Source organism: Prunus mume, linkage group LG8, assembly GCF_029339155.1.
Source record: "Prunus mume cultivar Tortuosa linkage group LG8, ASM2933915v1, whole genome shotgun sequence".
NCBI lineage: Eukaryota > Viridiplantae > Streptophyta > Magnoliopsida > Rosales > Rosaceae > Prunus > Prunus mume.
The window spans coordinates 17,300,594-17,327,581 of NC_142705.1; the positions used below are offsets into that span (position 1 = coordinate 17,300,594).

Genomic DNA, 26,988 nt, shown 5'->3' on the forward strand with positions numbered 1-26,988 from the left:
CTTGACTCATCGGGGAATCCAAAGGCGAATCTGATGGAGTTGAATCATGGAGTGGCGTCTCGTTCAACACAACATGCAGACCCTTTGGAATAATTTTGAATCTAAAACAATTCTTCACCACCTCCCAACATTGGTCATGGATTAAAGATTTTTTGCCTTGTCCAGTGGCACCGAACCACATTTGTACTTGCATAATCTATTACAAAAAAAATATTAGAAATGCAAGAAACATGAAATAAATATTAGAAATGCTAGAAATATTAACAAAATATTAGAAATGCAAGAAACAAAATATTGGAAATGCAAGAAACATTAACAAAATATTAGAAATGCAAGGAACATTAACAAAATATTAGAAATGCAAGAAACATGAAATAAATATTGTAAATGCAAGAAACATTAAAAAAATATTGGAATTGCAAGAAATATTAAAAAAATATTGAAAATGCAAGAAACTTAACAAAATATTGGAAATGCAATAAACAATAAATAAATAAAAATTAGGACATTCAAATTAATAAAATGAAAATTACAAATACTTTACCTCATTGCTAAGATTTTCCCTGCTTCTATGGTTGTCCCTCGCTTTTGCCAATATATCTCTCTATTTCCCCAACTCTTTATTCAAAAAATTCCATCTACTAGACAAGGCCATTTCCGTACAAGCTGAACCTAATCTTTCACAAAATTCGGCATGAATTTTTCTCCACATATGAGAAAATTTCATCTCATTGCTCGTGACTGGACAATGACTAATTTGGACCCAATACTCACATAATAGAACATCTTCAACGGTGCTCCACGCCCCTCCGATTTCAATGGAAGATGTCATAAGTTGATGAATAAAAATGAAATTTGAAAGTGAATAAAATGTTGAGTATAAAGTGAATAATAATAGAAGGAGAAGAAAATGTATGAGGATTTGGGTGTTGAAAGTGAAGAGTATTGGTAGGTATTTATAAATAAATAAATTACAGAATTTTTGGGTATTTTTTAAATATTTTTTAGAATTTTTTTTCATAATTTTGTTGCAAAAAAAAAAGGGAAGCCATTGCATTGGATGAGAAAATCCGATTAGAGCGCCCAGAGGCCGCCACATGGATTCTAGCCGTTGGCGAAAAGGAAGGGCTAACACCAGGTGACATTAGTGCACGGAAGTCAAATTTTTTACCTGTAAAAATTTAAACCCGCTTGACATCAGTGGTGACAGCCATGACGTCAGCTCGCCCTCGGGCTCATTCCACCTTCGAGCCAGCCCGGTCGATCTTGTGGGACCCATAGCTAGCTCGAGTAAAAAAAGCCAACTCTAACGCATGTTGGAGCTTGGGCCTCCTTACCCTTGCTTGGGCTCAACGGTGGAAAAGCTCTTAGGTGAAGGGGGTAAATTAAAACCTCAATGGCCAGATCTAAGACCATCAGCCACAAGGGTAAAACAAGCACCCACAAAGGGGTAATACAAATATGGGAGCATAGTAACCACATCACCATCCATACCGCAAAAGGCCAGAGAAATTTTGGCATAAAAGCCTCATGGTTGAACAAACCGGACATGAATCATAGCACCCAAATCTGTCAATACAACTACAACTTTTACTCTTACAAGTACAAAATACAAGTAGAGACGAGAAAAAAAAAAAATCAAACACTCAACTCACAAGGAGTTCATGCAATTATTACAAAATAAGAAAACTGCAAACAAATAACCAAAAATCAACAGAGCCACTACTGCTGTTGTTGCCACCACCACCACAAACGCCATCATTGCCTTGGAGACAAAGAACACCATTGAGATTGCAGCGAGTCACCTTACAACTACAACACCAACTAACACAACCACAAATCTAAGCATATCTAGACACAAGTAACCTCCCCATAATTAAACCCCAAATCCAGTAGATAGGGAAATGGAAAATAAGTCAGAAGGTAAGGAGAACAGAGAGAGGGAGATTAAGAAAAATTATTTTCATTTGATAACTGTTTTTGTTGAACTTCAGCAAAAAAACTGAATTAATTCTTTAAATATGAATTTCCCTGTTTTGATGCGATATATGATTGGACCAATTAAGTCCATATGACTCGTCACCCTATTGGTTCGCGAATTAGGGACTTGAGAACGGATTGGTCACTATTATAATTTTTAAGAGTACCGTCCTCTTTTAAAACATGCTAAACAATAAAATAAAATAAAAATACCGCTTAAGTAAATTCGGGTTGGACCTAAAATTTTCAGATTTCCCTCGTGTCATTGAAAACCTTATTTCTCCCATCTTGAAACCCTCCTCAACTCTAACACCCTCATGAAACTCTCTAAAACACTTCCTCTCACATATCTTGAGCACTCATCTCCCTACAAAATCATCAGAAAATCGATATCAATGAAAGAGTTGAGAGATTGAGGTCTTCACAAATCCACAATGACAAGACTCGACCCAAAGTGGGCAATAGTTTTGGCCTATTACAATAGGATTTTGGACATTAAACATTGTGACATCAAGGAATTGAACACCCTGAACAAATCCGTTGCTTGGCCTTCCCAAGACTTAATCCTCAAACCATTTTGAGTACCCTTGAAAATTGTATTTTTAACTGTCACATTTTGGACCCCTTCCTCCTCCAAGTCTTTGGCTAAATTCCCTATGCTGGAATCACCACACCCATGTATGTATAAGCTAACTACAATATTAACCGTTAAGAGGTTTTCATATGCAAGCCAAGCAATCCAAGAGCTATAAAATCTGACCTAATGCCATGCCCGAGACCACAAGTTACTTGCTCGATCCATAAGTCCTTTGCTCCGGGGCCAATCGAGACATAATCATCTCTAGTTTTGATAGAGGTGTTGAAGATTGCAACATTTCTTGATAATTGGACATGGATGCTGTCGCTGCTCTTTTTCGAAGAGGGACAACTTAGAGAGAAGTGGATTGTCTTCAGCAATGGAGAAGGTGAGGACCTTCGGTAAGGGGCTAGCCTACAAAAGACAAAGTATGAGAAGCAGTCGTTAAGCTTCGGACACGGTGTGGTGCCGGCCGAAGGCTTTCCGATACTTAAGTCAGATTAAGAGTAGTAACTTTAGCAAAGTAACAGTAAAAGTAAGAAAGTAGTTACCCTTTTTACTAGGTACTGTTCCCTATTTATAGGGAAGTGAAAGTGGGAGGTCTGTGTAGAATTTCGATGTGGGACTTTGTGCAAGTCGCTGTGGTGGTGACACATGTCATGGAGATTAGGTTATGCAGTTTGAGAGCTTCGGCAGTCAGGAGCTTGTAGGTGTCCGGCACCTTGGAGGAGTGTCTTCCTTCGGCAGGGGAGAAGGTGTGGCTGCCTTGGTGTTAGTTGGTTTGAGGGTGGATATGCTCGGTTGATTATGGTGTAAACAGTAGTCCCCCAAGTTCGCGGTCAAGAAGTAACTTATGGGTTTGGAACTTGTGAAATTTTTGTGTAATCATGACCGAGCAATCCACGTTCAGTGGGAGCCATAGGGCATTCCCTAGTCCCCCAAGTTGGCAAGCTAGAAGTTGCGTCAACACTTGGAAGGTGTGATAAAAGCTATGTGAGCTTCTGGAACTATTTGGTAGCTGGGTACTCGAGTGTTTGGCAGGGAGGCCGGGTCTAGGCTCTGTGGAGCTAAGCGTCTGTAGGAGCCAGAGCCTTGAAGCTTCGGCAAGAATACTTTGGTGAGCAAGAATTGTATGTGAGCTTCGGGAATGTGATTCCTGTCTTTTTCTTCTTTTTTCCTTTTTTGTACCTTGGGGGTCACGGTAGCTTTGGCATGGTCCTTGCCGTTTGGCAAAGGACCAAGGTAGGCCTAGGCTGACATTGAGCTCCCGGCTTCTGGTCCTTGTGGGCTTCAATTTGTTGTGGCCCGGTGTTTACCATTCAGTAAGAAGGTCAAGGGGGCTCGTGCTTCGGCAAGACAAACTCGAACCAGGCCTTTGTGAGCCTTCTCCTTCTAGGGAACAAGTGCCCGGATCCACCTGGCTTCGGCATGAGGCCACAAAGAATAGGGAATAAAACCGGGTTTGATGGGGAGGTGTAAGTCCCTCAGTTTTTACAGAACCTGCCGTTCGGCACCCTTGGAAGAATGGGTCTATACTCGGGTGTATCAGGGTCGTGTTGGGAATATTATAGTCTTTGGTTCGGCAGGGTATAAGGAGGGAGGAGATTTTGCAAGGGCTTTGCCATTTTTCAGCTAAGTTGCCGATCGGCAAGGAGTGGAGCAAGGTCAATTTGGCAAGGGGTTTTCCTTTGCCTTTGCGTAAGGTCAGTCAAGGTACTTGGAGCTGGGAATTTCGTAGGCCTCTTGACAATTCTGCACGGCCCTTGTCGTTTGGCAAGGGTGGCTGGTGCTTGTTTTTGGTTTCATGTAGGCTTGGGTTAGAGCTGGAGCTGCGTTTTCGATGCTTAAAAGGTCTTGGCATTTCACTTGTGTAGGCAGGGTTTGGAGTACTTTCAACAAGGTATCGAGCTAGTCTTTCAACAAAGTGTTGTTTTGAGTCCCCAATTGCTTTTCATGGGTCTTGTCGATCGGCAAGGCCTTTTTGAGCTTATTTCATGGTGGTGCAAACAAGGTTAGACCTTATTTCTCTTGAATTTGTGAATTGAAATGTCATTTTATGTATGAACATATTGAAGACTAGGATGAACACCTTGAATATTGGTATGAACATAATTAACACCTTGAACATTGATATAAACTTGTTGAATGTTGTTCGTAGATCAAAGAGCATATAGGTGTGCCCTTCTTTTTGTGTTCTTGTGCTTTCGATCCTCCTTGCATGTGCATTAGTTCCCTTTCCTTGTTTTTGCAAATTGTAGATGTCTAAAAGTTCATATAGAGAAAGTCATGACCCCCCTGCCTTTGGTGGGGAAGATACTGAGAGTGAAGAGCCCAGTGAATATGTTTGTTTTGAAGGTGAGAGTTCTTAGACAGAGGGTCTGGTAGAAGGTATCATAGAAAGTAGGATGGTAGTTCATGATGGTGAGATATATGAGCCATCAGTAGATTCCCAGGAGGCCGAATACAGAGAGATGCAGAGGAATTACAAAGTGTTAAAGGTTGTGGCTAATCGGGTTCTAGCCTTGCCTCATACACCAAAGGTGGGCTCGAGCAATCAGGCATCACCATCAGGGTCTGTGGGTATAGCCGTGGCTTGGCTTCAGAGGGTGGACATCCGGGTTGGTGTCCCTTTAGCTGGGCGGAATATTCTTACATAAGTAAAGTTGGCTGAGCTTCGGACAAATTATAGTGTTCCACCCTATGTGGGTTTGAGGTTACCCACTGCAGCTGATGTGGTCAGATACCCTCTGGAGGGTTCAGTAATGATTTTTACGGATATGTATCAGCACGTCTTGGACTACTGTTGCATCCTTGAGTGCATATGATGTTGGCCAAGCTGGGGTATGCGTCGGGGCAATATAATCCCAACTTTTGGCTTCTTCTTCATGGGGTGTATATTGTTTGGTGGTTGGTTGGGTTGGGGGAACCGACGTTTGAGCAGTTTATGTATCTCTACTCGATCTCAAGCAACAGGGAAGTTTTGGCTGGGTACAAGCCAATTGCCGAAAGGCAAAGGAGAGGGGTTACTTCATTGGTCACAAGCCTTCTACTCAGAGGTCTTGGAGAAACAGGTGGTGTTTGGCTTATGGTAATTGGGAGTGTCTGCCAGGGAAGACCGTCTCCAGACATGTTCCAACCCACTTCCAGTCTATAGGTCGTTAGCCCCATCCTTTAAGACTTATTATTATTTTGTAGAGTGTTTATGTGCTTTGACTCTTGGTTCTTCCACTTTTGCTGTGCAAGTGTAAGTGGCTGAGTAGCATCTAACCTTATATGCCGGTTCGGTGAAGTGGGGGCCGATCTCCAAGGAGCAAGAAGACGAGGATGAGAGGGTGAGGTCACTGCTGTCAGAGACCAAGCGTGAGTGTAAAAACCTAGTAACTCAGAAGAATCTTCTTGAGTTCGACCTTTTGCAAGGGAGCAAGTACTTGGGTCACCTTTGTTGTTTGTCTTCCAATTCCCATTTTGTAGTTGTGACTAACTTAGCTTTTGATGTGCAGTGGTAGGTATCATAAAGGGAAGCACGAAGGTGGCTGTGGATCTGGATGATGCCGAGATGCGAAAGCACTTAGGAGTCTCGGCGCAAATGGTGGGAAGGGGTTGCAGCAAGCAAGGGAAGCGTCCTAGAGATGACGATGAAGGCCTGGTTGCGATGTCTGGGAAAGAAAAGAGCGCTGGAGGAAGCTCACGAGTGTGACTGCGCAGCGCCATCGAAGCTCCTTGGGCATGAAGGACGCGTTTATGCCGAGGGGTAGAGAAGATGGACTTCTCCAGGCTGCATCGGCAGAAGAAGGAGGTGAACCTGTCCATGCATCGGTAGGAGGTTCCCTTGGTGAACGTCTTCCTGGAAGGCGTGAAGTGTGACCCTGAGGTTCTGGCGAGGACACGGGCCACTTCCTATGCAGATCGGGCCTATAAGACATTTCTTATCCATGCCTATGTAAGTTGTCTTGCTTTATGAATTTGTTCTTATCATTCTAGGTTGCCTTTGAGTGATAGTGCTTTATGTTGTAGGCCTATGGCGAGATGTACGTGAACATGGCCAAGGCAGATAAAGAGATCCAGATGTTGAAAAGGCACAATGAGATGGCCAATGACAAGATAGCGAAGGCGCAGGAGGCCATCCGGGAGAAGAACGCCTTCTTTGTTGCAAAAGCGCTAGCCAAAGTGGTGGAGAAGCTGAAGCGGTCGAGGGTAGAGGAGGTAGCTGCTGCCCGCGCGAAATGGAGCAAAAGGAGGTCGAAGAGATAGGTGCTGCCTGAGCCAAATCGATCGAGTCATTTCGAAGTTCAGGATGAGCTGAAGAGCTACATCATGGATCGGATGGTGGCGATGCAGCTGCGTTGGGAGGAGAGGTTGGCGAGGTTTAATCCTTCGGTAGAGATTAACTTTGATACGAGGGGCGAGCCTCCTTCGCCTAGTCCTAGCACCGATGCTGCTCTAGATCCAGAGCCAGAGCCAAAGCCAGAGCCAACTACTACGGATGCCCCTTCCACCGAGTCTTGAAGGCGTTGCCTTCTTTATGTACTATAGTTATGTTTTTGAAACATTTGATGTTTATTTCTATTATGTATGAACATTTTGCCTTGCCTAGGGCAATGCTATTTTGATTTGCTATGATATTAGACTTGTTGTCATTTGATATCAGTGGTGCTTAGCAAAATGGTAATCATATGATTGATGAGAAATAGCCAGGGTCAGACATTTCATTAAATAAGTTCCGAAAGGCAGAAGATACAAGAGATGGTTGAGGCAAGGCTCAAGACCAAAGTCTAAGAAAACATAATGTCCTAGGGTCTAGGTATGTTTACTTATAGTAGTACTTTAGGTTATCAGCATTCCAAGGATGAGGCAAGGTCTTGCCCTTGGGATCACAAAGCTGATAAGCATCGGGGCAACAAACTTTGGTAATCTCATATTGACCTTCCCATGTTGGGCCCAAGGTACCTTCAGTTGGGTTCTTGGTGGCCAAGGAAACCTTGCGCATGACCCAGTCCCCAATCTTGAAAGCACGGGTTTGACCCGAGAGTCATAGTACTTGGCGATCGTTGTTTGTACGTGATGTTGCGTATGTTAGATTGGTCACGGCTCGTCAATGAAGTTGAGGTTCAGGGCTAACTGCTCGTCATTGGCTTCGGCCTCATAAGTAGAGGTTCGGTATGTGGGCTGACCAATCTCCACTGGTTACATGGCTTCAGTACCAAAGGAAAGAGAGAACGGTGTCTCTCCCGTTGAGGTACGAAAGGTGGTGCGATAAGACCAGAGAACCTCTGGGAGTAGCTCGGCCAGCAGCCCTTAGCTTTGTCAAGCTTGGTCTTTAGAGTTTTCTTGATGATTTTGTTCACAGCTTCAACCTGGCCATTGGAGTGAGGATGGGCTGGGGAGGCGAAGCAAAGACAAATCTTGAGGTTTGAATAAAATTGTTTGAACTTGGCATTGTCAAATTGCCAGCCATTGTCTGTGACGATGGTGTTGGGGATGCCGAAGTGACATACGATATTTTTCCAAACAAAAGTTTCAATGCGGGCTGCAGTGATGGTGGCTAAGGCTTCAACTTCAGCCCATTTGGTGAAATAGTCTACAGCCACAACTGCATACTTGACTTGGCCCTTGCCCTCAGGCATAGGTCCAATGAGGTCAAGTCCCCATTGGGCAAATGGCCAAGGGCTGACCATGGCTGTCAATGGTTCAGCTGGAATTTGTGGGATGTTGGCAAATCGCTAACACTTATCGCACTTCTAGGTGAAGGTCTGGGCATCAATGTAAAGGGAGGGCCAGAAGTATCCTTGCCTAATGGTTTTATCGCTAGTGATGAGCGCTGAGTGATTGTTGCAGATGCCTTCATGGATTTCCCGGAGGACATAATTACCTTCCTCTGGTGTCAGGTACTGAAGGTAGGGGAGGCTAAAGCCACGCTTGTAGAGGGCACCATTAATGATTAGGTATCGGGCGGAGCTATAGCGAACACGCCGTGCTTTAGCAGGATCAGTAGTTAGGGTTTGATTTTGAAAGAATTGAATGATGGGGTCCATCAATGTAGGGCTGTGATCAATGGTACATATGAGTGGTGCCTGTGTGTTGGGCTGATCCAAGAACTCAAGGTGGATGTTGCGATCTATGCCCTGCTCCAAGGCGGGGCTAGCCCGCGCATCAACATGGCTGTTCTCTGAGCGTGGCACCGGCTTATAAGATGAGCGTCAAAAGTTCCAAGCAAGTGGCGGGTATGCTGGAGGTAGGCTGTCATAGAGATGTCCTTAGTCGTGAAGTCCTGGTTGACTTAATGCACAACGAGCTGTGAGTCGCTGAATATCTGAATTTGCTTTATGCTTATCTCCTTGGCTAGCCGAAAGCCAACTAAGAGTGCTTCGTATTCGACCTCATTGTTAGAGGCGTGGAATTTGAAGCGGAGGGCGTACTCAAGGACAACCTTGTGGGGAGATAAGAACGAGGCCGGCCCCACATCCTTGGGCATTGGATGAGCCATCCACATAAAAGGTCCACAAGGGCTGGGTCAAGTCGAGTTTGCCTTTGCTAGAGACGTGGAGCTGGCCCAAAGGAAGATTGGGTTGGTTACGATCTGGGTAGTGGCCGAAGCCTGGGGTTCTGTGAATTCTGATTGGAAGTCGAACAGCTTGACCCTTTGTAGCTGGGCGGGGTTTGTAGTGGATATCAAACTCACCAAATTCAATGGCCCATTTAACCAAACTACTAGAAGTCTCTAGTTTCTGCAATACTTGCCTTAGTGGCTGGTTGGTTAAGACATAGATGGTGTGAGCTTGGAAGTATGGTTTGAGGCGTTTAGCTGAAACTACCAGGGCGAATGCCAATTTCTCAATGTCTGGGTACTGACCCTCCGCATCTTACAATCCCTTGCTCACATAGTGCACCAGATATTCAGCACCTTCGTGTGGTCGATGAGTACTGAGCTAACCACCGTGGCTGAGACGGAGAGATAGATGGTGAGGACGTCCCCAGGCTCAGGAGTTGACAATAAAGGGGCTCGGCTCATGTACTCCTTAAGCTCGCTGATAGCCTTGTCACATTCGGCAGTCCATGTGATGTTTCGCTTGTTGCCCTTAGGTGCCTTGAAGAATGGGGCGCAAGGATCAGTGGCCTTAGAAATGAACCTGGTAAGAGCTACGACGCGCCCTATAAGGTTCTAGATGTCCTTGACCGTCTTAGGTATCTTCATGTCTAAGATGGTCAGATAAATCTCTGGGTCAGCTTCAATACCTCTTCGGCTGATCATGAAGCCAAGGAATTTGTCTGAAGCCACCCAAAATGCACACTTGGTGGGGTTGAGCCTCATCCTATACTACTTCAAAATGGTGAACATGGCAGAGAGGTTGGGGATGTGCTGGTCAGCAGTGCGACTCTTGACTAGCATGTCATCAACATAAACCTCCATGGTGTTGCCAATCTGTGGAGCGAAGATACTGTTCACGACGCTGATACATAGCCCCGTCGTTCTAGAGGCCGAAGGGCATGACTTTGTAGCAATAAAGGCCACGGTCAGTGATGAAGAATGTATGGGCTTAGTCCTCATGGTGCATGAAAATCTAGTTGTACCCTGAGTAAGCATCCATAAAGCTGAGGAAGGCGTGGCCAGCTGTGGCGTCAACGAGCTGGTCAATGCGGGGTAGGGGGAAGCTATCCTTTAGGCAGGCCCGGTTGAGATTAATGTAGTCCACGCACATACGCCAGCCCTTTAGTGGTTTACGTACCATCCCCACATTGGCTAGCTAGGTCATAGGCACAACACTTCGCCAAACGAGTCGAGCAGCGGGATTAATGCTTAGCTTGAAGAGATGATGTCGGTGATATGCCAAGCATGTCATTGTAGACCAGGCGAAGACCTCGAATTAAGGCGGAGGAAGAAGACGAGATCAAAGCGAAGCTCTGGTGGGAAAGAGGTGCCGATCCAAACCTGTAGATCCAGGATGTCTTTGTGGAGAGTGACTAGCTCAAGGTCTTCCACATGTCCGGCCTGTTAGGTGACAAATTCCTCCTTGGAATCTTCAGGTCGTTCGGTGCCAACTCGAGGAGGGGCTGGGACATAGGTTATTGTAAGGGCCTTACCCCTATATTGGCAATTGGTTGATTTCACTTCTGAAGCATAACGAGTGCCAAGTTGATCGTCGCGTACCGTGCTTGTGCCATGGGTCGTAGGGAATTTTAGCAGTAGCATATGTGTGGAAATGAAAACCTTTATTTGGGCCATGGCAGGGCGCCCAAGGATGACATTATAGGCTGTGGGGTAGTCAATAATGAGGAAGGGAGTGGTGACCGTCGCCCGTTGGAGTGCTACTCTAATAGAGATAGGAAGATGGATGCTTCCAATGGGCTGGACAACATCACCAGAGAAGCTTACCAGGGGTGTGACGCGGTCGAGTAAGTAAGGCGAGACACGGAGCTCGTTAAGCATCGACAAACATTACACTAACCGAGCTGCCAGTGTCCACCAAAATACGCCCAACATCGAAGTTAGAAATGTCTGCGTGGATAATGATTGGGTCATCATGGGGGAGAATAACACCACGCTCCTCCTCCTCGCAGAAGGTAATTGGGGCCCAGCCTGATTTTTGCATCTTCGACAGGCGTCCCTGCTCAGTCTGAAGACCTGGTGCACATAAGTGAAATGGACATAATGTTTGATAGAGTTGTTGGAGGTTCCAGCGAAGGTAGGACCACTACTGATGGTTGAGATCATGTTGATCTGCCGTTGGTGAGGGTTAGGTGGAGGGGGTGGGAGATGGTGCACACATTTGTCCAACTTGCCCTCACGGATGAGGCCTTCAATGATGTTGTGCAAGGAAACACAAGATTCGGTATCGCGGCCACCGAACTGATGAAAGCGGCACAGAGGACACCTGTGTTGGGCATAGGCTTGCTGCCTGGTCTCCAGGAAGGAGGCTTGGGTATGATAGGTGCCTCGTGCACTAGGACATTCTTGTAGGTGGTGTTGAGGGTGGTGAAGACCTCGAACCTAGGCTTGGGTGTGAAGGGGAGTGGCGCTCGATCACCTGTCTTGGGAGGGTTGCTTCCACTAGACTGGTGGTGGTGGCCATGCTGACAACGCTTGCTATTGCTGAAGGTATGCTGGTAGCTATCCTTCCTTTTTGGTTGTGGGGTACCACAGGGTACTCGGGCGGGAGTAGAATCTTGAAGTGGGGTGGTAGTCTTGAAGCGGGTGGGGATCGTGAAAGTGTTACGTGCGGGTGGCTGGACCACGCTTAGAATTGAAGTACTTAGCCTTGGCGTGAACTGTTGCATGCTTCATTAGCTCAGATATGTGTTTCAAGGGTTCTGTGGACCAGTACGGAAGTTGGACTCGCGGAGGCCATTCTTGAAAGCATCAAAGCGCAGCGTCATCGATCTCTAGGCGAGAGGAGTATTCGTGGCTGAACTCGGCTGCATACTCTCGAAGGGCTCATCCTCCCCGCCAAGCATGTACAGGTTGCCGGGAGTACAAGCGGTCGGTTTGGATCATGAAATGGTCCAAGAAGGCTGCTTCAGACTATCAAATGAGTTGATAGTGTGGGGTTCAGGTGTAGAACCAATTCAGGGCCGCGCCACTGAGGGTGGAAGGGAAGATGAGGCACATGCCTTCGTCAGTGAGGCCCTTGCACCCTAGGGCAGACTGGAAAGAATGTATGTGGGTAAGAGGATCCTCCGTGCCAGTGTAGAAGGTGATGCAGAGTGGCTAGATGTCCGTCTCCTAGTGGTAATTAAGGATGCGTTCGGTAAAGGGCCCAGTCGTGGCTTCGCCCAAAGGGGTTGGTGGCTGTGGTGCTGCTCGTTCTCCAAACGCCGAACCTTCTTGAAGAGAATCCTCAAGGCTGGGTCGGCATGAGGGAGGGTCTCGGGTCTGAAGGCCTTAGGTGCGGGTGGCCAGGGGCTGGGTAAGTTCCATGTTCTTCAAACGCCTCAGTGTGATAAGATTCATAGTCTTCTAAATAGTACTGCCCTTTTGAGTCACTGCACCTTCTCTAGGGTAGGTGGGTGGGCTTTGGTGGGGCCTAGGTGTGTTACTTTTGGGTCTTGGAGATTAACGGGGATAGGAATAGGGTCTGTCTGACGGTCCAAGATACGGTCCCTACAATCCCTGTAGACTTTCATTGGTTCATGGGGCTGGTTATTTGGCCGAGAGATGCGAAGGAGCCGCGACTTGGTCGTCTCCGGATGGAGGGGGCCTTTACCCTTGCTAGGCCTAGGCTGGATTGGGGCATTGTGGTGAGAGGGCACTGGCTGGTCTGGCTGAGTGTGGTCAATATCCTAGGTAAACTTATGTTGAGAGCCTGGGACCCGTGACTTCTCCCAGTTACGCTTCAGGGTGCGGTAGTCATGCTTAAGCTCAACGTTCTTAGTATGAAGATGGTCGTATTTCTCGAACATCTTGGTGACACTGGCGCAGAGGAGCTCCACCTCAACCTGGAGATTGACCTCTGCCAAAGGTTTCGGGAGGTACCCTCACGGGGGGTATGGTGCTGAGTATCATGACTATCCTCGATCGGCGTAGTATAATGTGGAGTGAAGAAGAGGCGACAAGGCCAGATAGAAGAAGGAGCTAGCTAGGCTAGTAGAGAAAAATGGGATTCAAGTATCGATTCCCACAGATGGCACCAAATTGTTGATGCTCTTTTTCGGAGAAGGTCAACTTAGAGAGAAGTGGATTGTCTTTAGTAATGGAGAAGGTGAGGACCTTCGCTAAGGGGCTAGCCTACAGAAGACAAAGTAGGAGAAGCAGATCGTTAAGCTTCGGACACGGTGTGGTGCCGACCGAAGGCTCTCCGATGCTTAAGTCAGCTAAGAATAATAACTTTAGCAGAGTAATAGTAAAAGTAAGAAAGTAGTTACCCTTTTTACTAGGGTATTGTTCCCTATTTATAGGGAAGTGAAAGTGGGAGATTTGTGTAGAATTTCGATGTGGGATTTTGTGCAAGTTGTTATGGTGGTGACACGTGTCATGGAGATTATGTTCGGCAGTTTGAGAGCGTCGTAGTCGGGAGCTTGGCGGTGTCGCACCTTGGAAGAGTGTCTTCCTTCGGCAGGGGAGAAAGCGTGACTGCCTTGGTGCTAGTTGTTTTGAGGCTGGATATGCTCGGTTGATTATGGTGTAAATAGATGCCATCAGTGTTTGGGCTATTTCCAGCTGCATTGACTTTGACTCCTTTGATGCAAACATCTTGGCAGCTGTTTATCACAATGTGGAACATGTGGCTGTTCAATGACATTAGTCCATTGATGTTCATGTTTTTGGAGTTTGTAAAACTCAGACTCTGCGTATCATTGGGAACAAAAATATCAAAATTTAGGAAACAATAGAACAGGAAGAGACTAGTAGGGTAAGGTAGACAACAAATTTAAACAAGATTTCACTTGATCGATAAGAAAGCATAAATTACCAACCGTGGCTCCTCCGTTGGGGCAATCAGTGCTTCCAAACTTGCATGCCCACATGGAGGTACCTTTAGCATCAAGTCAAGGGCACTTCTGATAATGGACAACCGGTAACTCCTTCAAAGCTTAGCTAGTTGTTAGCTTGGCCAAGGATTCGGTAATCAGACGAAGCTATCAATGTTCCATCAATTCGAAAAGTAATATCAATGCTTTTGCAGTTATCACATTGAAAACCATAGCATTGCGAAGCAAATACCTTCCTTTTGGTACATGCAGGGGCGGCCCTGGGGTGGTGCAAGTGGCGCCACCGCACAAGGCCCCCGATTCTTAAGGGCCCCCAAAAAAAAATTCTTTATATTATATATATATATATATATATATATATTGTAGGAGTTGTATATATACTATAACGTGCTAGACATTTGCAAAAAGGCGTCTTTGGTGGAGTTGGCTCCAGCGCTTCTTCATTTAACGAAGCGCCAAAGTTCGAATCTTGTTGAAGGCGGTCTATTTCCTATTTTTATTTTATTTTTGCATTATAACTAAAAACTTTACATAATTATTAAATAAATTATAAAAACAATTATATAAAAAAAAAAAAAAAAAAAAAAAAAACAGAAAGCCTTGAAATAAAAGGAAACATCGAAGCTAACCACAGGAGGAGTGCATATATCCCCCAAACACTTTCTACTCCTTACGTGTCAATTGTTCTTAAAATATAAAATTTAAAATAAAAAAAGCTTCATGGCTTCTTCTTTCTCTTAAACTCTGATTTTTTGGTAAGTAATCATCATCATTCATCAATCTCTCTTTGGTTCTTTTTCCAATCCTTTGACAATTTTTGTTATTCTTTCAATTTCAGAAATTTCAACACCAAAAAGAGAAAACCCTAATTCCTAAATTCATAAAGACCACTCAAAATCAAATAGTCATATTCAAATTTCAGGAATTTGTGTGCAACTACTCTTTAATTTGTGATTGCCAATTGTTTTCCTATTAAACACAAATTGCTTATTGGAAGCAGTAAGGGACCTTGTAGGGGCACAATGAGCTTATTTTTGTACCAAACATTTAATTTTATCAAATAGAAACATTTAAATTTTTATGAATTTGATTTCTAATTGTCATTACATATTTATTCATGGTGACTTTTAGTTATAAAAAAAAAAAATTATGACATTAAGTTATGGCAAATTTTTATTTATTGTATTTTCATATTAGATGTGAGGCCCCAATTTAAGTTTCACACAGGGCCCTCAAAATCTCAGGGACGGCCCTCGGTACATGTATAGTAGTGGATTCAGAGGAGGCACATGCTGTAGTCCATACATCCAGAAAAGCTTGTGTAGAATCTATTACACCGTTAGGCTTGGCTCCGAAGCTTAGGACATTGAAAACTAATGTACTCTCAGCAACACATGATTGGTGTAGGATATATACGATCATGAGTAGTGCTACTCTGCTAAAACAACTACTTGTAACCTCAGCCATTTTCTCCTTTTCTATTTTTCCTTTCTATTTGAGAGAGAGAGAGAGAGAGAGAGAGAGAGAGAGAGATTAAATTAAACCGACGACGTCGATGGCAAGTTGGTAAGGAATGAAGTTGGGAACTGAGAGGTTGATGGAGAAAACTTGAACATTATTGTAGAGTACTTATAATCTTTATGATACATGCATGCAGTAAGTAATTAGGTTGATATAAGGGATGTTTGTATATGATATTATAAAGCATATATGTATTAAGAAAGCTGCGCCGGCACAAATTTGGTAGCTACTCTTTTGTGTTTTACTGTATATATAAGTAATATGGATGTGAATCAATGAATCAATGAATCATATAATATTATATGAATCGATAATAATTTAATTAAAATATTAGTTTATAATTACTTTTGCCGTTGACGTGTTAATGAATCAATTCATCCTAAGTGGGACACACTTCCTGTACTTAAATCCCTTCGTGGCTACTCAAGTAGCATTTTGAAATCACTACTGGGGTGTCCTAATGATGGCATTAGCTTGTTGAACAGTCCCACATTGGAAAAATACGCAATATTACAAGTGCTTATAAAGACTTATATGATATTTTGTACTTGCCGAGTCTAGTAGCGTGGGCTTGTAACTAAGCAGGGCATTAAAGTGGTTGGTTATTTGAGCAAGCCTTGTTAGGTGAGATGTGATGGTCTTGGACTGTTCACCTTGGTGAAGTCACACAAAGCACGCCCCCACCCTCGGGTTAGTAGGGCCCGCCATCCTCAATGGGTGGGTAGCAACCTCAACTTGATATTAGATTGGGGTGTTAGGCACGAATACCACACCTCACGGGTCAAGAACCATCACACCCCAGCGTGCTGCCTAGCTTGGCCTCTCATCACACAATCATTTTTTTGTTCAATTGGAAGTGGTCTCTCATTTTTGTTCAATTAACAAAAATTGAAATAATGTCTATTTCTTTATTAATGCTGCCAAATCATCCTTCTTATTTATTGTTATTTTCCAGCAATATGTAGACTGTGTACAGTATTAATTAATTATATATTCCTGTATTTGGTTCAATGACATAAATTTCTTACACAATTAACTCGGTGACTTGTACATTTTTGGTGCGACATAATTATTTATAATCTGAAGAGCTAAAAATTCAAATAGCTTGCTTGTTGATAATAAAAAAGTTATTTATAATAAGTATTTTGCTTCTAATAAGCTGGAATTATGGATAATATTGTTGAATGTTAACGTTATTTGCTCTTCATTGAGGGTTTAGGGTTGAATGCGTTACCATTTTCTCAAAAATAAAAAAAATAAAAAAACCCAACTTGGACCTGGAACCAACCATTGCACCTTAGCGTTCTGCTTGGCGAGGTTTAATAATGGTTACTCGAGCAATAACTTTTTCGCTACAAACGAATGAAAGCAGTAGTAGAAAACTGCATAACTACGGTAAGGAAGAAAGAAAGACGAGAAGAAGAGAGAAAGAGAAAGAAAAAGGGAGAGATTTTCAGGGTCATCTCTCGAATTGGAATGACATTATTCAATTGATGATTTTTGAAACTTTTGTATAAATATGTATATATGTACAAGGGCTTTCGCTAGCAATAGAATTGATGATTTCTCTATCCTTCTGTTTGGATAAAGGAATTGAAAATTACATAGAATTCTAAACGATGGAATTTAGATTTCCATCATTTTAATTTCTGGCAATTGAAGATTTCAGTGTTTGAAATTATGTACGTTGAATTTTGTACACAAGTGTTTTTTATAGCATTTGACTACCTAAACATCCAAGGGAATGCACTTATACTAAGCAAATTTCTAAAGTCCCACATCGATAAACAGTTAATGCTTATAAGGGCTTACCACTTGTTATCATCACACAATGCTTACAAGAGAACCTTTTTTTTTTCTTCTCTTGTTTAAATCTCACTGTTTTGATGTTGATTATTTTTATGGGAGCTTGTTGGTATGGCTGAAGCAGAGAAAAGTTGGATGAAATTAACAAATATTTAGATCTGAATTTCCCTGATTTGATGAGATGTATGGGTGGTGCCAATTCCATATGAACCCTCTCAGCCTGATCTTGATTTGATGAGATATTACTTCATTTGCAAGTTGCAACCATTGCACTAATGATTGTGCACAGATTCTGCTATTGGAATAAATGCAAATTAAGCAAGCCTCTTTGTTATACCAACAGAAGTTCAGGAATTAATTATATAAATATACATATATCTGGATGCATATTCATAGAAATCATATTAAGAAATCTGCGCCACGCTTTTGTGTTTGACTTACTCTCTAAGGTATTTTTACTGTTTTATACGGGGAGGAGTGGAAGGGGAGGTGATAATGCTTCAAGGTTGAGTGACGGTAAGGACAGGATACTTTCTAAAGAATGATGTTTGCCAACATCCCACATTCGAGAAACACGCAATCATACGAATGCTTATAAGGACTAACGTAACAATTTACATTGCCGAGCTTAGTAACGTGAGCTTATAACTAAGTAGGGCATTAAAGTGATTGGTTGTTTGAGTTAAGCCTTGTCAGGTGAGGTATGGTGCTCTTGGGCTGTTCACTTCGGTGAAGTCGCACAAAGCATGCTCCCTACCCTCGGGTTAGTAGGGCCACCCAATCTCGATGCTTGGGTAGCAACCCATATTTAAGGATTTGATTGGGGGTGTTTAGGTGCCAAACCTGGAGCCCCCACAGATCAAGAGTTATCACACCTCAGCGTGCTGCCTGGCGCTTGGCCTCTCATCACACAATCACTTTTTGTCTCTCTTATTTGAGCCACAAGTAGCGCATAATGTAAAATGGGCTTCGGAACCCTAGACCCATCAAAGCCCTAAGGACAAATCGGTAATAAAAAAAGTTTTAAAATTAGGGTTTCAACTTTCGGGGAATATAGACAGATTAGATATAGCCTCCTCTCTCTCGAAGATATCCAATTCCTCCGGCTGCAGCTTCAGGTAGAGCATCGCCAGCCTCAAGATCAAACAAGAAGAAGAAGCAAAATGGTACGTTTTCTTTTATTTTGTTGCATTTTCCTTTTCACTAGTTTCATCGCACAGCCATTTCAGTAGTCTCGGTTTAGGGCTAAGTTTCGAATAACCCAGAACAATCTGTTCCTTTTGTCTCTCCATGGCTCTGATTCTTGATTCTCAGTGAATTTGAGAAAAAAATTTGAATCCGACGACCCCTTGGAGTTGCCAATCAATTGCTCAGTGAAAAGCTCCAAAGAGCTGCGTAGCAACCTTCCTCCACCCTCCTTTCCTCTCTCTCTCTCTCTCTCTCTCTCTCTCTCTCTGTGTATCAATTTATCTATTTATTCTTTCTTTCTTTCTTTTTTTGGTGATTTATTGAATGGGTATTTGTTTGGGTAGAGATTGATCCAAAAAGAGATGGGGTTGTGGCTGTTGGTGATGCTCTGTTTTCTTGGTTGCTGCTGAAGTAGCAGAAGCATTTGGGTAGAAATACGAGCTCTGTTTTCTTGGTTCAGAGAAAGTGAGTGGTGTGGCTGAGTTCGGGGATTGCGAGGAGTTGTTCTGGGTCAGTGAGATGAGGGGCTGGCTATGGTGGGAAGGGGGTAGCTGGGGGTGAGAAGGGGTTAATCCCTTTTTTTAATTATATATTTTTTTATGTTTTTAATTATATTTTAACTGAAGTTTGGATGAAATGTGAACATACAAGCCTTTTGGTTTTAAATTTGAGAATGTTTAAAGTTATAATGCTGTACTCTGTCTCTGTACCAACAGCCTAAGCAAATCCATGAGATTAAGGATTTCCTTCTAACTGCAAGAAGGAAGGATGCACGCTCTGTCAAAATCAAGAGGAGCAAAGATGCAGTCAAGTTTAAGGTTCGATGCTCCAAGTACCTTTACACACTCTGTGTGTTTGATACCGAGAAGGCCGACAAGTTGAAGCAATCCCTTCCTCCAGGTATAGCTCTTTCGTTTTCAATCCCATAATTTATTTTCATTTGCAACTCTTATATGGTGGTTTTGGCTACCGCCATCTTTCAATTTAGGTGCATGAAAGCATGTTCATCTATGGTTTCTATCACTGAGGGGATAGAAACCAACATGTTTGTAAAGCTCAATTTTATAACTAACATGTTTGTTATGATTTTGTATGTGTAGGTTTGAGCGTGCAGGACCTGTGAAGACGGGATCCGGATAGCTTCACAAAATCGAATGGGATTTGTTTTGTCTTAAAGTTTTGAAGAATTTATGGATTGATGTTAACGTTGTTGGTGTTAGATGTTATGCCCTGATTTTATGTGTGGACTTGAGTTATATTTTGTTGGTTTTATGTTCCTCTCGAGATGATCTTTAGCCGTAGTGTTACAACTTCCTATTTTTGCAGCATTACTTGATCATATGTACAAGTACTTCATGCCTAATCTCTTGTTGAATGTTACAAACAACTATTTGGTTGAACAGTCTTTCCATTGGCATTGGCACATGTTACTGAACCACTTGATTCCAGCAGTTCGAATAAGATTCGAGTCTTATTCCACTGCATGGATTTTTTGCGCAACAATGAAATTTTATTGTGACTGCTGAAGCTGATGTTGCTTGAATGTTCCGGCACACGACATTAGATACCTGTAATTGAAACAAGATGAAATGTGCACTAGACATTTAGTCAAAACATACGGTTATGAGAGTAGTAGATGCTCAATTTCTTCAGTGGAATAAACCTCAAGAAGATTAAGAAATTATTTTCATTTGAAAAGCTGTTGTACTTGAGAAAAAACTGACACGGTTGAGAGAATGTTTTTCTTCTCTTCTTTAAATCTGAATTTCTGTGTGTTAATTCCGTCATGGGAGATGCCAATAAAGCCTATCTGAATTTATATTTCTCTTCTTACTCGTCGCAAAGAGCATGGATGCATACTGGCTTCACTATGCACAATTGTTTGGGGTAGCTGAAAACAATGACAACCTTTCCAATCCCAAACCCACGAACTCCTGCCTGGTCATGTACAACCATAGTACAAATGATTGATTGTGCTCTGATTCCGCTTTAGAAGGTTAAATTTACTAAACAAAGCCAAATTTACAAAGAAATACTTGAGGTAGAAAGATAATTTACTAGTTAGGATTTTGAAATCACTATTGGGGAAAAATCCCACATTGGAAAAACACTCAAGAATACAAAAGCTTATAAGGGCTTAAATGACACTTTGATATTGCCGAGCCTAGTAGCGTGGGCTTGTAACTAAGTAGGGTATTAAAGTGATTGGTTGTTTGAGCTAAGCCTTATCAGGTGAGGTATGGTGGTCTTGGACTGTTCACCTTGGTGAAGTCGAACAAAACACGCCCCCTACCCTCGGGTTAGTAAGGCCCTCCAACCTAAATGGGTGGATAGCAAACCTCAATTTGTGGTATGATTGGGGTGTTAGGTATGAATGCTAAACCCCACGGATCAAGAATCATCACTCCTCAGCGTGTTGCCTGGCTTGGGCTCTCATCACACAATCACTTTTTAGTCTCTTCCTTATCCTCTCTCTTTGAAGGCTAACTTCACTATTTTAGGAAACGGTTTACTTTTGTATAAATAAATAAATAATGATAAGAAACATTGTATAAATAAATGGGAGATTCAAATTATAAAAATACCATATATAAAATAGACTTTAGAAACACATCCAAAGCTCATTTACAACATAACAAATAAACTTTTAACTTCTTATAAATTACAAAACTGTCATCGATTTCTTAAAATAAGCCAAACCCCAAAACCTCATAATAAAAAATATCCAAAACACTCAATAGAGCATCAAAGTAATTTAATAATCAAAATTAAATTAAATAGAGCCACATGTTATTTTTTGGGTTATTTTTGGGTTTGTTTATAGAAATTAAATGGTGTATGATTTATTTATATTTTTTGTGTCAATAATGGGTATATAACTAAATATCTATAAAAGAGGCAACCTTCCCGCATCACCATCAACAGCTATATTTTAGTAAAAAGTGGGACCCACTTGTGCCACGTTTGCCTTTTATTATTATTATTATTTTATTATTTTACACACTTGACGTTGATGAGGTAAAGTGAGATGGAAAATATCAGTTAAGGGCCAAGGTGGGTCACTTCTACTTCCGAAGGCAGCGTGAGATTTGACTATATAGTTTCGAAGGGCACTCATGTAAATAAGCATTAAAAAATTGTCCCTTAACAAAATGAAGATATCATCTTGTAATTTTTGGAAGCGTGAGGGAAAATTTGAATATATGTTAAACTTGAACAGACGACCTCATTATCTTTAAAAAGTGGTCTCATTCCAAATGGAAAAACTCATTCAGTTATTCATTTACCACCTTTATTCTTTCGCGCTTGCACACACATCATTAGTATAACCTTGCTTAAAATTAATTATGAAAAAATGCAATAATAAACAACTTTAATTTAAATTAAGCGTGTGCCATTTGAGTTATTTCATTTATTATTATTATTTTTATATTAGTAATTCAATTTAAAACAAAAGAAAAAGAAAATGTGTGTAATTGTGTCCCATGAAAATGAGGTAATCTTTATTTAAAACAAAATTGTCCCTCTAAATAAAATGAAAGTATGGCCTTAAAAGAAATATATCTGTAATTTTCCCAAGTCTTGGGGGTTAAATTGAAAATATGCTAAACCCGAATTAACGAACTCGCCTTTAAAGAGGGGTCTCGGCCCAAACGGTAAAGCTCATTCATGTATTCATTTCCCGCTCTCTCACACACTCAGAAGAAGAGTGAGCGAGAGAAGTAGAAAGAAGATGATGACTGCAACGAAAGGGTGGGCCTTTGCTCTGGTGGTGATCTTCTCTGTGCTTCTGTCATGGAGCATCCCAAGAGGCGAGTCAGAGAGAGCCTTTATCTCTTTCTCCTCCCATGAACCACTGGTCAAAGCGGTTTCTCTGGCTTCTGCTGATGGAGGCCAAGATTTCTTCATGGAGATGACAGATTCTGTTGCAATGAACATCGAGTACGATTTCTACCGAGATACATGCCCTGAAGCTGAGACCATTGTAAGTTCTACGATGGCTCAGATTTACTCCCAGCACAAGAATGTCTCTGCTCAGCTTCTTCGCCTCTTTTTCCATGATTGCTTCATTCAGGTATACCAAGATTCTTCTTTTATTCATCTTTGGAGCTTTTTATCAAGTAGGTTTCGTTCTGATTAATCTGGGTTCTCTGCTTTTAATCTTGATTGTAGTTTTCTGCATCTGTGTGGGTTTTGTTTTGATTGCTCTTGATTTCCTGCTTCTAGTCTTGATGGTTCTTTTCTTCATCTATGAATGGGTATTGTTTGGATAGCTCTGGGGTTTCTGCGTTTAATCTTGGTCGTCCTTTTCTTCGCCTGTGTGGGTTTCTCTCAAATGGGTTTTGCTTGCTCAGGGCATTGGAATCTGTGAATCTTAAAACTTTGTGATTTTCAATTTATGTTGGTGAGGTATATGATTCTTTTGAGTGTTTCTCAATTTGATGTTGTTATTGGTTCCTATGAGTCTTGAAACACTGGGTTGTTCAATCTGACGTAAAAGTTTGGCTTTCTGGTTCGAGTTGTTCTTTTATGATTTTTAACACTTGAGAATCTGAAAATTCTTATCTGGGAATGTTAAAGCTAATGCTGGACATTTAGTTTACGATGATTTGGACATGATATTTATGACTTTTTCTGAAATTGGTTTTCGTTTCTTCGAGTCTTTTGGCTCTAACCTTAGTTGGGCTACAATATTCCCTTTCTTCTTGTAAGGTGGTTTCTTTCTTTTTAATCAAGCATGTATTAATTGGATTTCTGTCTAATTCCATCCGTCTTTCTTAATGTTGTGGGGTTTTTGAATCAGGGTTGCGATGCTTCAGTCCTCTTGGATGACAGCAATGGGAATAAAAACCATTCCATAGAGAAGCAGGCTGTGCCAAATAAGAGCTTGAAAGGATTTGATAAAATTGATCAGATCAAGGAGGTGCTCGAAAATGTTTGCCCTGGGGTGGTATCTTGTGCTGACATACTTGCTCTTGCCACCAGAGATGGCGTTGTTCTGGTATGTTTTACTGCTCCTCCGAGTCTTGACGTATTCTTTCCTGTTTTGATTTTCAGAGTTCGATCGTTACTGGGCAATGTATATATGTATCTAAAACAACCTCTAAGGCAAAAATTTCCAGTTTCTTTCGCTTTCCATCTAATTACCATTAGAAAACCGAACTAAAAGAGAGAAGTAAGAAACCAAAACTATCACACATTAGTTGTTCAACCTTGTCAACATTTAGTAGTTCCTCCTCAGTACTTAAGTGGAAAAGCTACAGAGCACTTCACCAGACTATCTGTTTGCTTGTTTCAGTATTTCCCTGCACTTTTAGCTGTCCTGTTCCCTGAGTGTTTGTCCTATCTAAAATGACAGGCTGGTGGTCCCTTTTATCCACTTTTCACTGGTAGAAGAGATAGTGCCCGCTCCTACTATGATGAAGCCACGGCTGAGATTCCAAAACCTGATGATAATATCACTCAGACACTTCATCTGTTCTCACTCAGAGGTTTTACTGACAGAGAAACCGTCAGTCTTCTAGGTACTCAACTAACAAATTCTGTTCCTTCTTTTTCTTCATTTTTATGTTTGGAGCTGAAATAGAGTAATCAGTCTTGACATATTCTTCCCTTCTGATTTTTTTGTTTTTGTTTTGTTTCATATCTGTAGGAGGGCACAACATTGGGAAGATTGGATGTGAGTTCATTCAGTCTCGCCTTCACAACTTCAAGGGGACAGGGAAACCAGACCCAACTGTTTCTCCTAGTTTCCTCAATGAGATGAGAGTTTTCTGTGAAGACAATGGTAACGAGAAGAGTAGCCAAGGATCACCCATGGCAGCTACCATGGCGTCTCCCATGGCATTCCCCACGGCAGGCCCCATGGCAGCAACCATGGCATCATCCCCAATGGCATCAAGGGGCATGAGTGAGAAGCCTGCGCGGAGGGGGATGCCATACTTTCAGCAACTGTCATCATCTGTATCGTCTGGGGCAGGCTTTGACACTCATTACTACCAGAGCTTGTTGAGAGGCAGAGGACTTCTCTTTGCTGATCAGCAATTGATGGCTAATGAGAGGACAGCCAGATTGGTGAGAGCTTATGCTTCAGATGATGGATCAACCTTCCGGATGGACTTTGCCCGGGCAATGATGAAGATGTCTAACCTTAATCCACTCACTGGATCTCAAGGTCAGGTCCGATTAGAATGCACTCTAGCTAGCTAGCTAGTTCTTACCTGACAGAATCCGACTGGAGGCCATGATGGAGATTGAAGAAAACTTCTGTTCAAATATTTGTTCCCTCTGGTTGTACAGTAGAGAAACTTTTAGCCATGTTAGACCACATTCATTCCCTTAGCCATCTTTATTAGTCATGTTCATTTGTGAATTGTTAGTACCTGCAGATATATAGCAGCAAGCAAAGAAAGTTTAACTAGAGAATGTTAATCCCCTTCCCGCCTATGTAGAGTTGAATTTTTCTGATTGTGAATAACTCAAGGACTAGTGTGATTGTTTTCTCTTTGCCATAAACAAGATGGGATTTTCTTTTATCTTTTTCTTTTTAAAAAATCCATGTCCATGTCCGAGACTTCATAATGATGGAACTCAACTATGGAGGCATTACAATCAGAACAAGGACGAGTGTGATTAATAACTCAAAATGACTAAGTTTGGTCATGTGGTTCTATAGGTTTGGCAAAATCAAATTGAATAATTCAAGGGCCAGTGTAATTGTTTTCTTCTTGCCATACAAGATTAGAGTTCATATATTTATATACATATATATATATATATAATTTCCTCTTCCCCAAGGTTCTGATAGTTTTTTTTCCTTTCTTTTAGAAGAAAATTCCATGTCCAAGTTTTACAAGGAGAGGAAAGAGATAGGAATAGAATTTCACAGCTGTAATACTACTTCATAGTTCTCTAAAAAAAATTACTTTCATAGTTCTCTAAATTTTTTTTTGGAAAAAAATTACCATTTGAATAAATTACCCTAAAAAAACGACTTCATACTGATCTCACCAAATTACACCCAAAATATAAAACCAGTTTTCATTTTAAAAGTTATCAAACCAAACATGCATGGATATATCTAAATTATATAAAATGGATTATGATGGAAATTATCCAACCAAAAAAGAAAAAGAAAACCAGTTTTCATTATAAAAGTTATCAAACCAAACAGGTAGGATATGGTATGTATATCATCATCGGATAATTCAACAAAATCAACTTCATTACGCATCTCTGTTTTCATTCTTTAATATTGAGTACTTTTTTTTTCTTTCTAAATTTTTTGTTATTGAATATTAGAAATTATTTTTTGGGCCTAAAAGCTAGGAAGCAAAGAAGTCCAACTTAAGTTGTGCTTAAGTCGGTTTCCCAAGTCTATATAACTAGACAGAACCTTCAAACCTTTTCACAAAAATAGAAAGAAAACAATCGTTGGAGCAGTTACATTCGAGACTTCTCACCCTAGTAACATAAGTCGATGTTCATTGCAACACTTTCTTTTTTCTTTGAGATCAAAGTTAGGAGAAGGGGTTGCACCGAATTTCGAGTTAAGTTACTTTCGGTGAATTTCAACTTCATTTCAACTTTCCGCGACAAGAAGCATAGCTAAGGTATGCACAACAATACTGAGTGTTTCTTATTGCATGATTCTCAATTTGATGTTGCTATTGGTTTCTATGAATCTTGAAACTCTGGGGTTTTCATTCTGAGGTAACAGTTTTGTTTTGGTTTTTTTTTCTGGTTCAAGTTGTTCTTTCATGGTTTTTAACGCTTCGGAATCTGTAAACTCTTTATCTGGGAATTTTAAGAAGCTACCCTGCTGCTCATTTAGGTACATGATATTTATGAGTTTTCTCAAATTGGTCTTGATTTCTTTGAGTCTGTCAAAATGATTAGATTTGGTCTCGTGGTTCCATAGGTTTAGCAAAATCAAACTGAATAACTCAAGAACTACTGTGATTGTTTTCTTTTTGTCATACACGATTAGGGTTCATACATCATTTCTTCTTCCGCAAGGATTAATTCTTATGGTTTTTATCTCACCAACAGACCCAAAATATAAATAAAAAAGCCAGTTTTCATCTAAATGAAAATGGGACTTGCAAACAAAAATGGTGTACTAGCCATTTTTGAAAATGTAAATTATGTGTCAACCTTCCACTTTTGTTCTTCTTTTTTCTTTTTTTCTTTTTAATTTTTTTTTAAAGTCGGATAAATACAACATTTAAATTAGATCAACAACAATCTTCTCATTTAAATTATCCAAACCAAAATATACAAAAACCAGTTTTCATTTTAAAAGTTATCCAACCAAAAATATTCTATTTTCTATTATTTTCATTATTTTAATATTTTCTATTTTTAAATATTCTCTTTTCCAATTTCTCTTTTTATTGAATATTTGAGTAGACATTGTTTAAGTTTCCGATTTTTTATCAGACATTGCTTTTTAGGTATAACATGAACAAGGAGGGGTGATGAGCTTTCAT

General features: G+C 41.4%; 2 protein-coding genes and 1 pseudogene across 2 annotated transcripts; 2 read left to right on the forward strand and 1 right to left on the reverse strand.

Moving 5' to 3' along the window:
• Window positions 1-2,254: 2,254 nt before the first annotated feature.
• Window positions 2,255-15,448, reverse strand: LOC103339215 (polygalacturonase-like; annotated as a pseudogene).
• A 2,869-nt stretch (window positions 15,449-18,317) lies between these two features.
• Window positions 18,318-19,896, forward strand: LOC103339200 (large ribosomal subunit protein eL38z/eL38y-like). Its single transcript, XM_008242482.3, has 3 exons — window positions 18,318-18,474; window positions 19,213-19,396; window positions 19,597-19,896. The coding sequence occupies exons 1-3, from the start codon at window positions 18,472-18,474 to the stop codon at window positions 19,617-19,619; spliced, it is 210 nt and encodes a 69-aa protein (XP_008240704.1). The 5' UTR covers window positions 18,318-18,471; the 3' UTR covers window positions 19,620-19,896.
• A 2,288-nt stretch (window positions 19,897-22,184) lies between these two features.
• Window positions 22,185-25,015, forward strand: LOC103339214 (putative Peroxidase 48). The gene is made up of 4 exons (XM_016796019.2): window positions 22,185-22,571; window positions 23,301-23,498; window positions 23,856-24,021; window positions 24,150-25,015. The coding sequence occupies exons 1-4, from the start codon at window positions 22,230-22,232 to the stop codon at window positions 24,704-24,706; spliced, it is 1,263 nt and encodes a 420-aa protein (XP_016651505.2). The 5' UTR covers window positions 22,185-22,229; the 3' UTR covers window positions 24,707-25,015.
• Window positions 25,016-26,988: the final 1,973 nt, after the last annotated feature.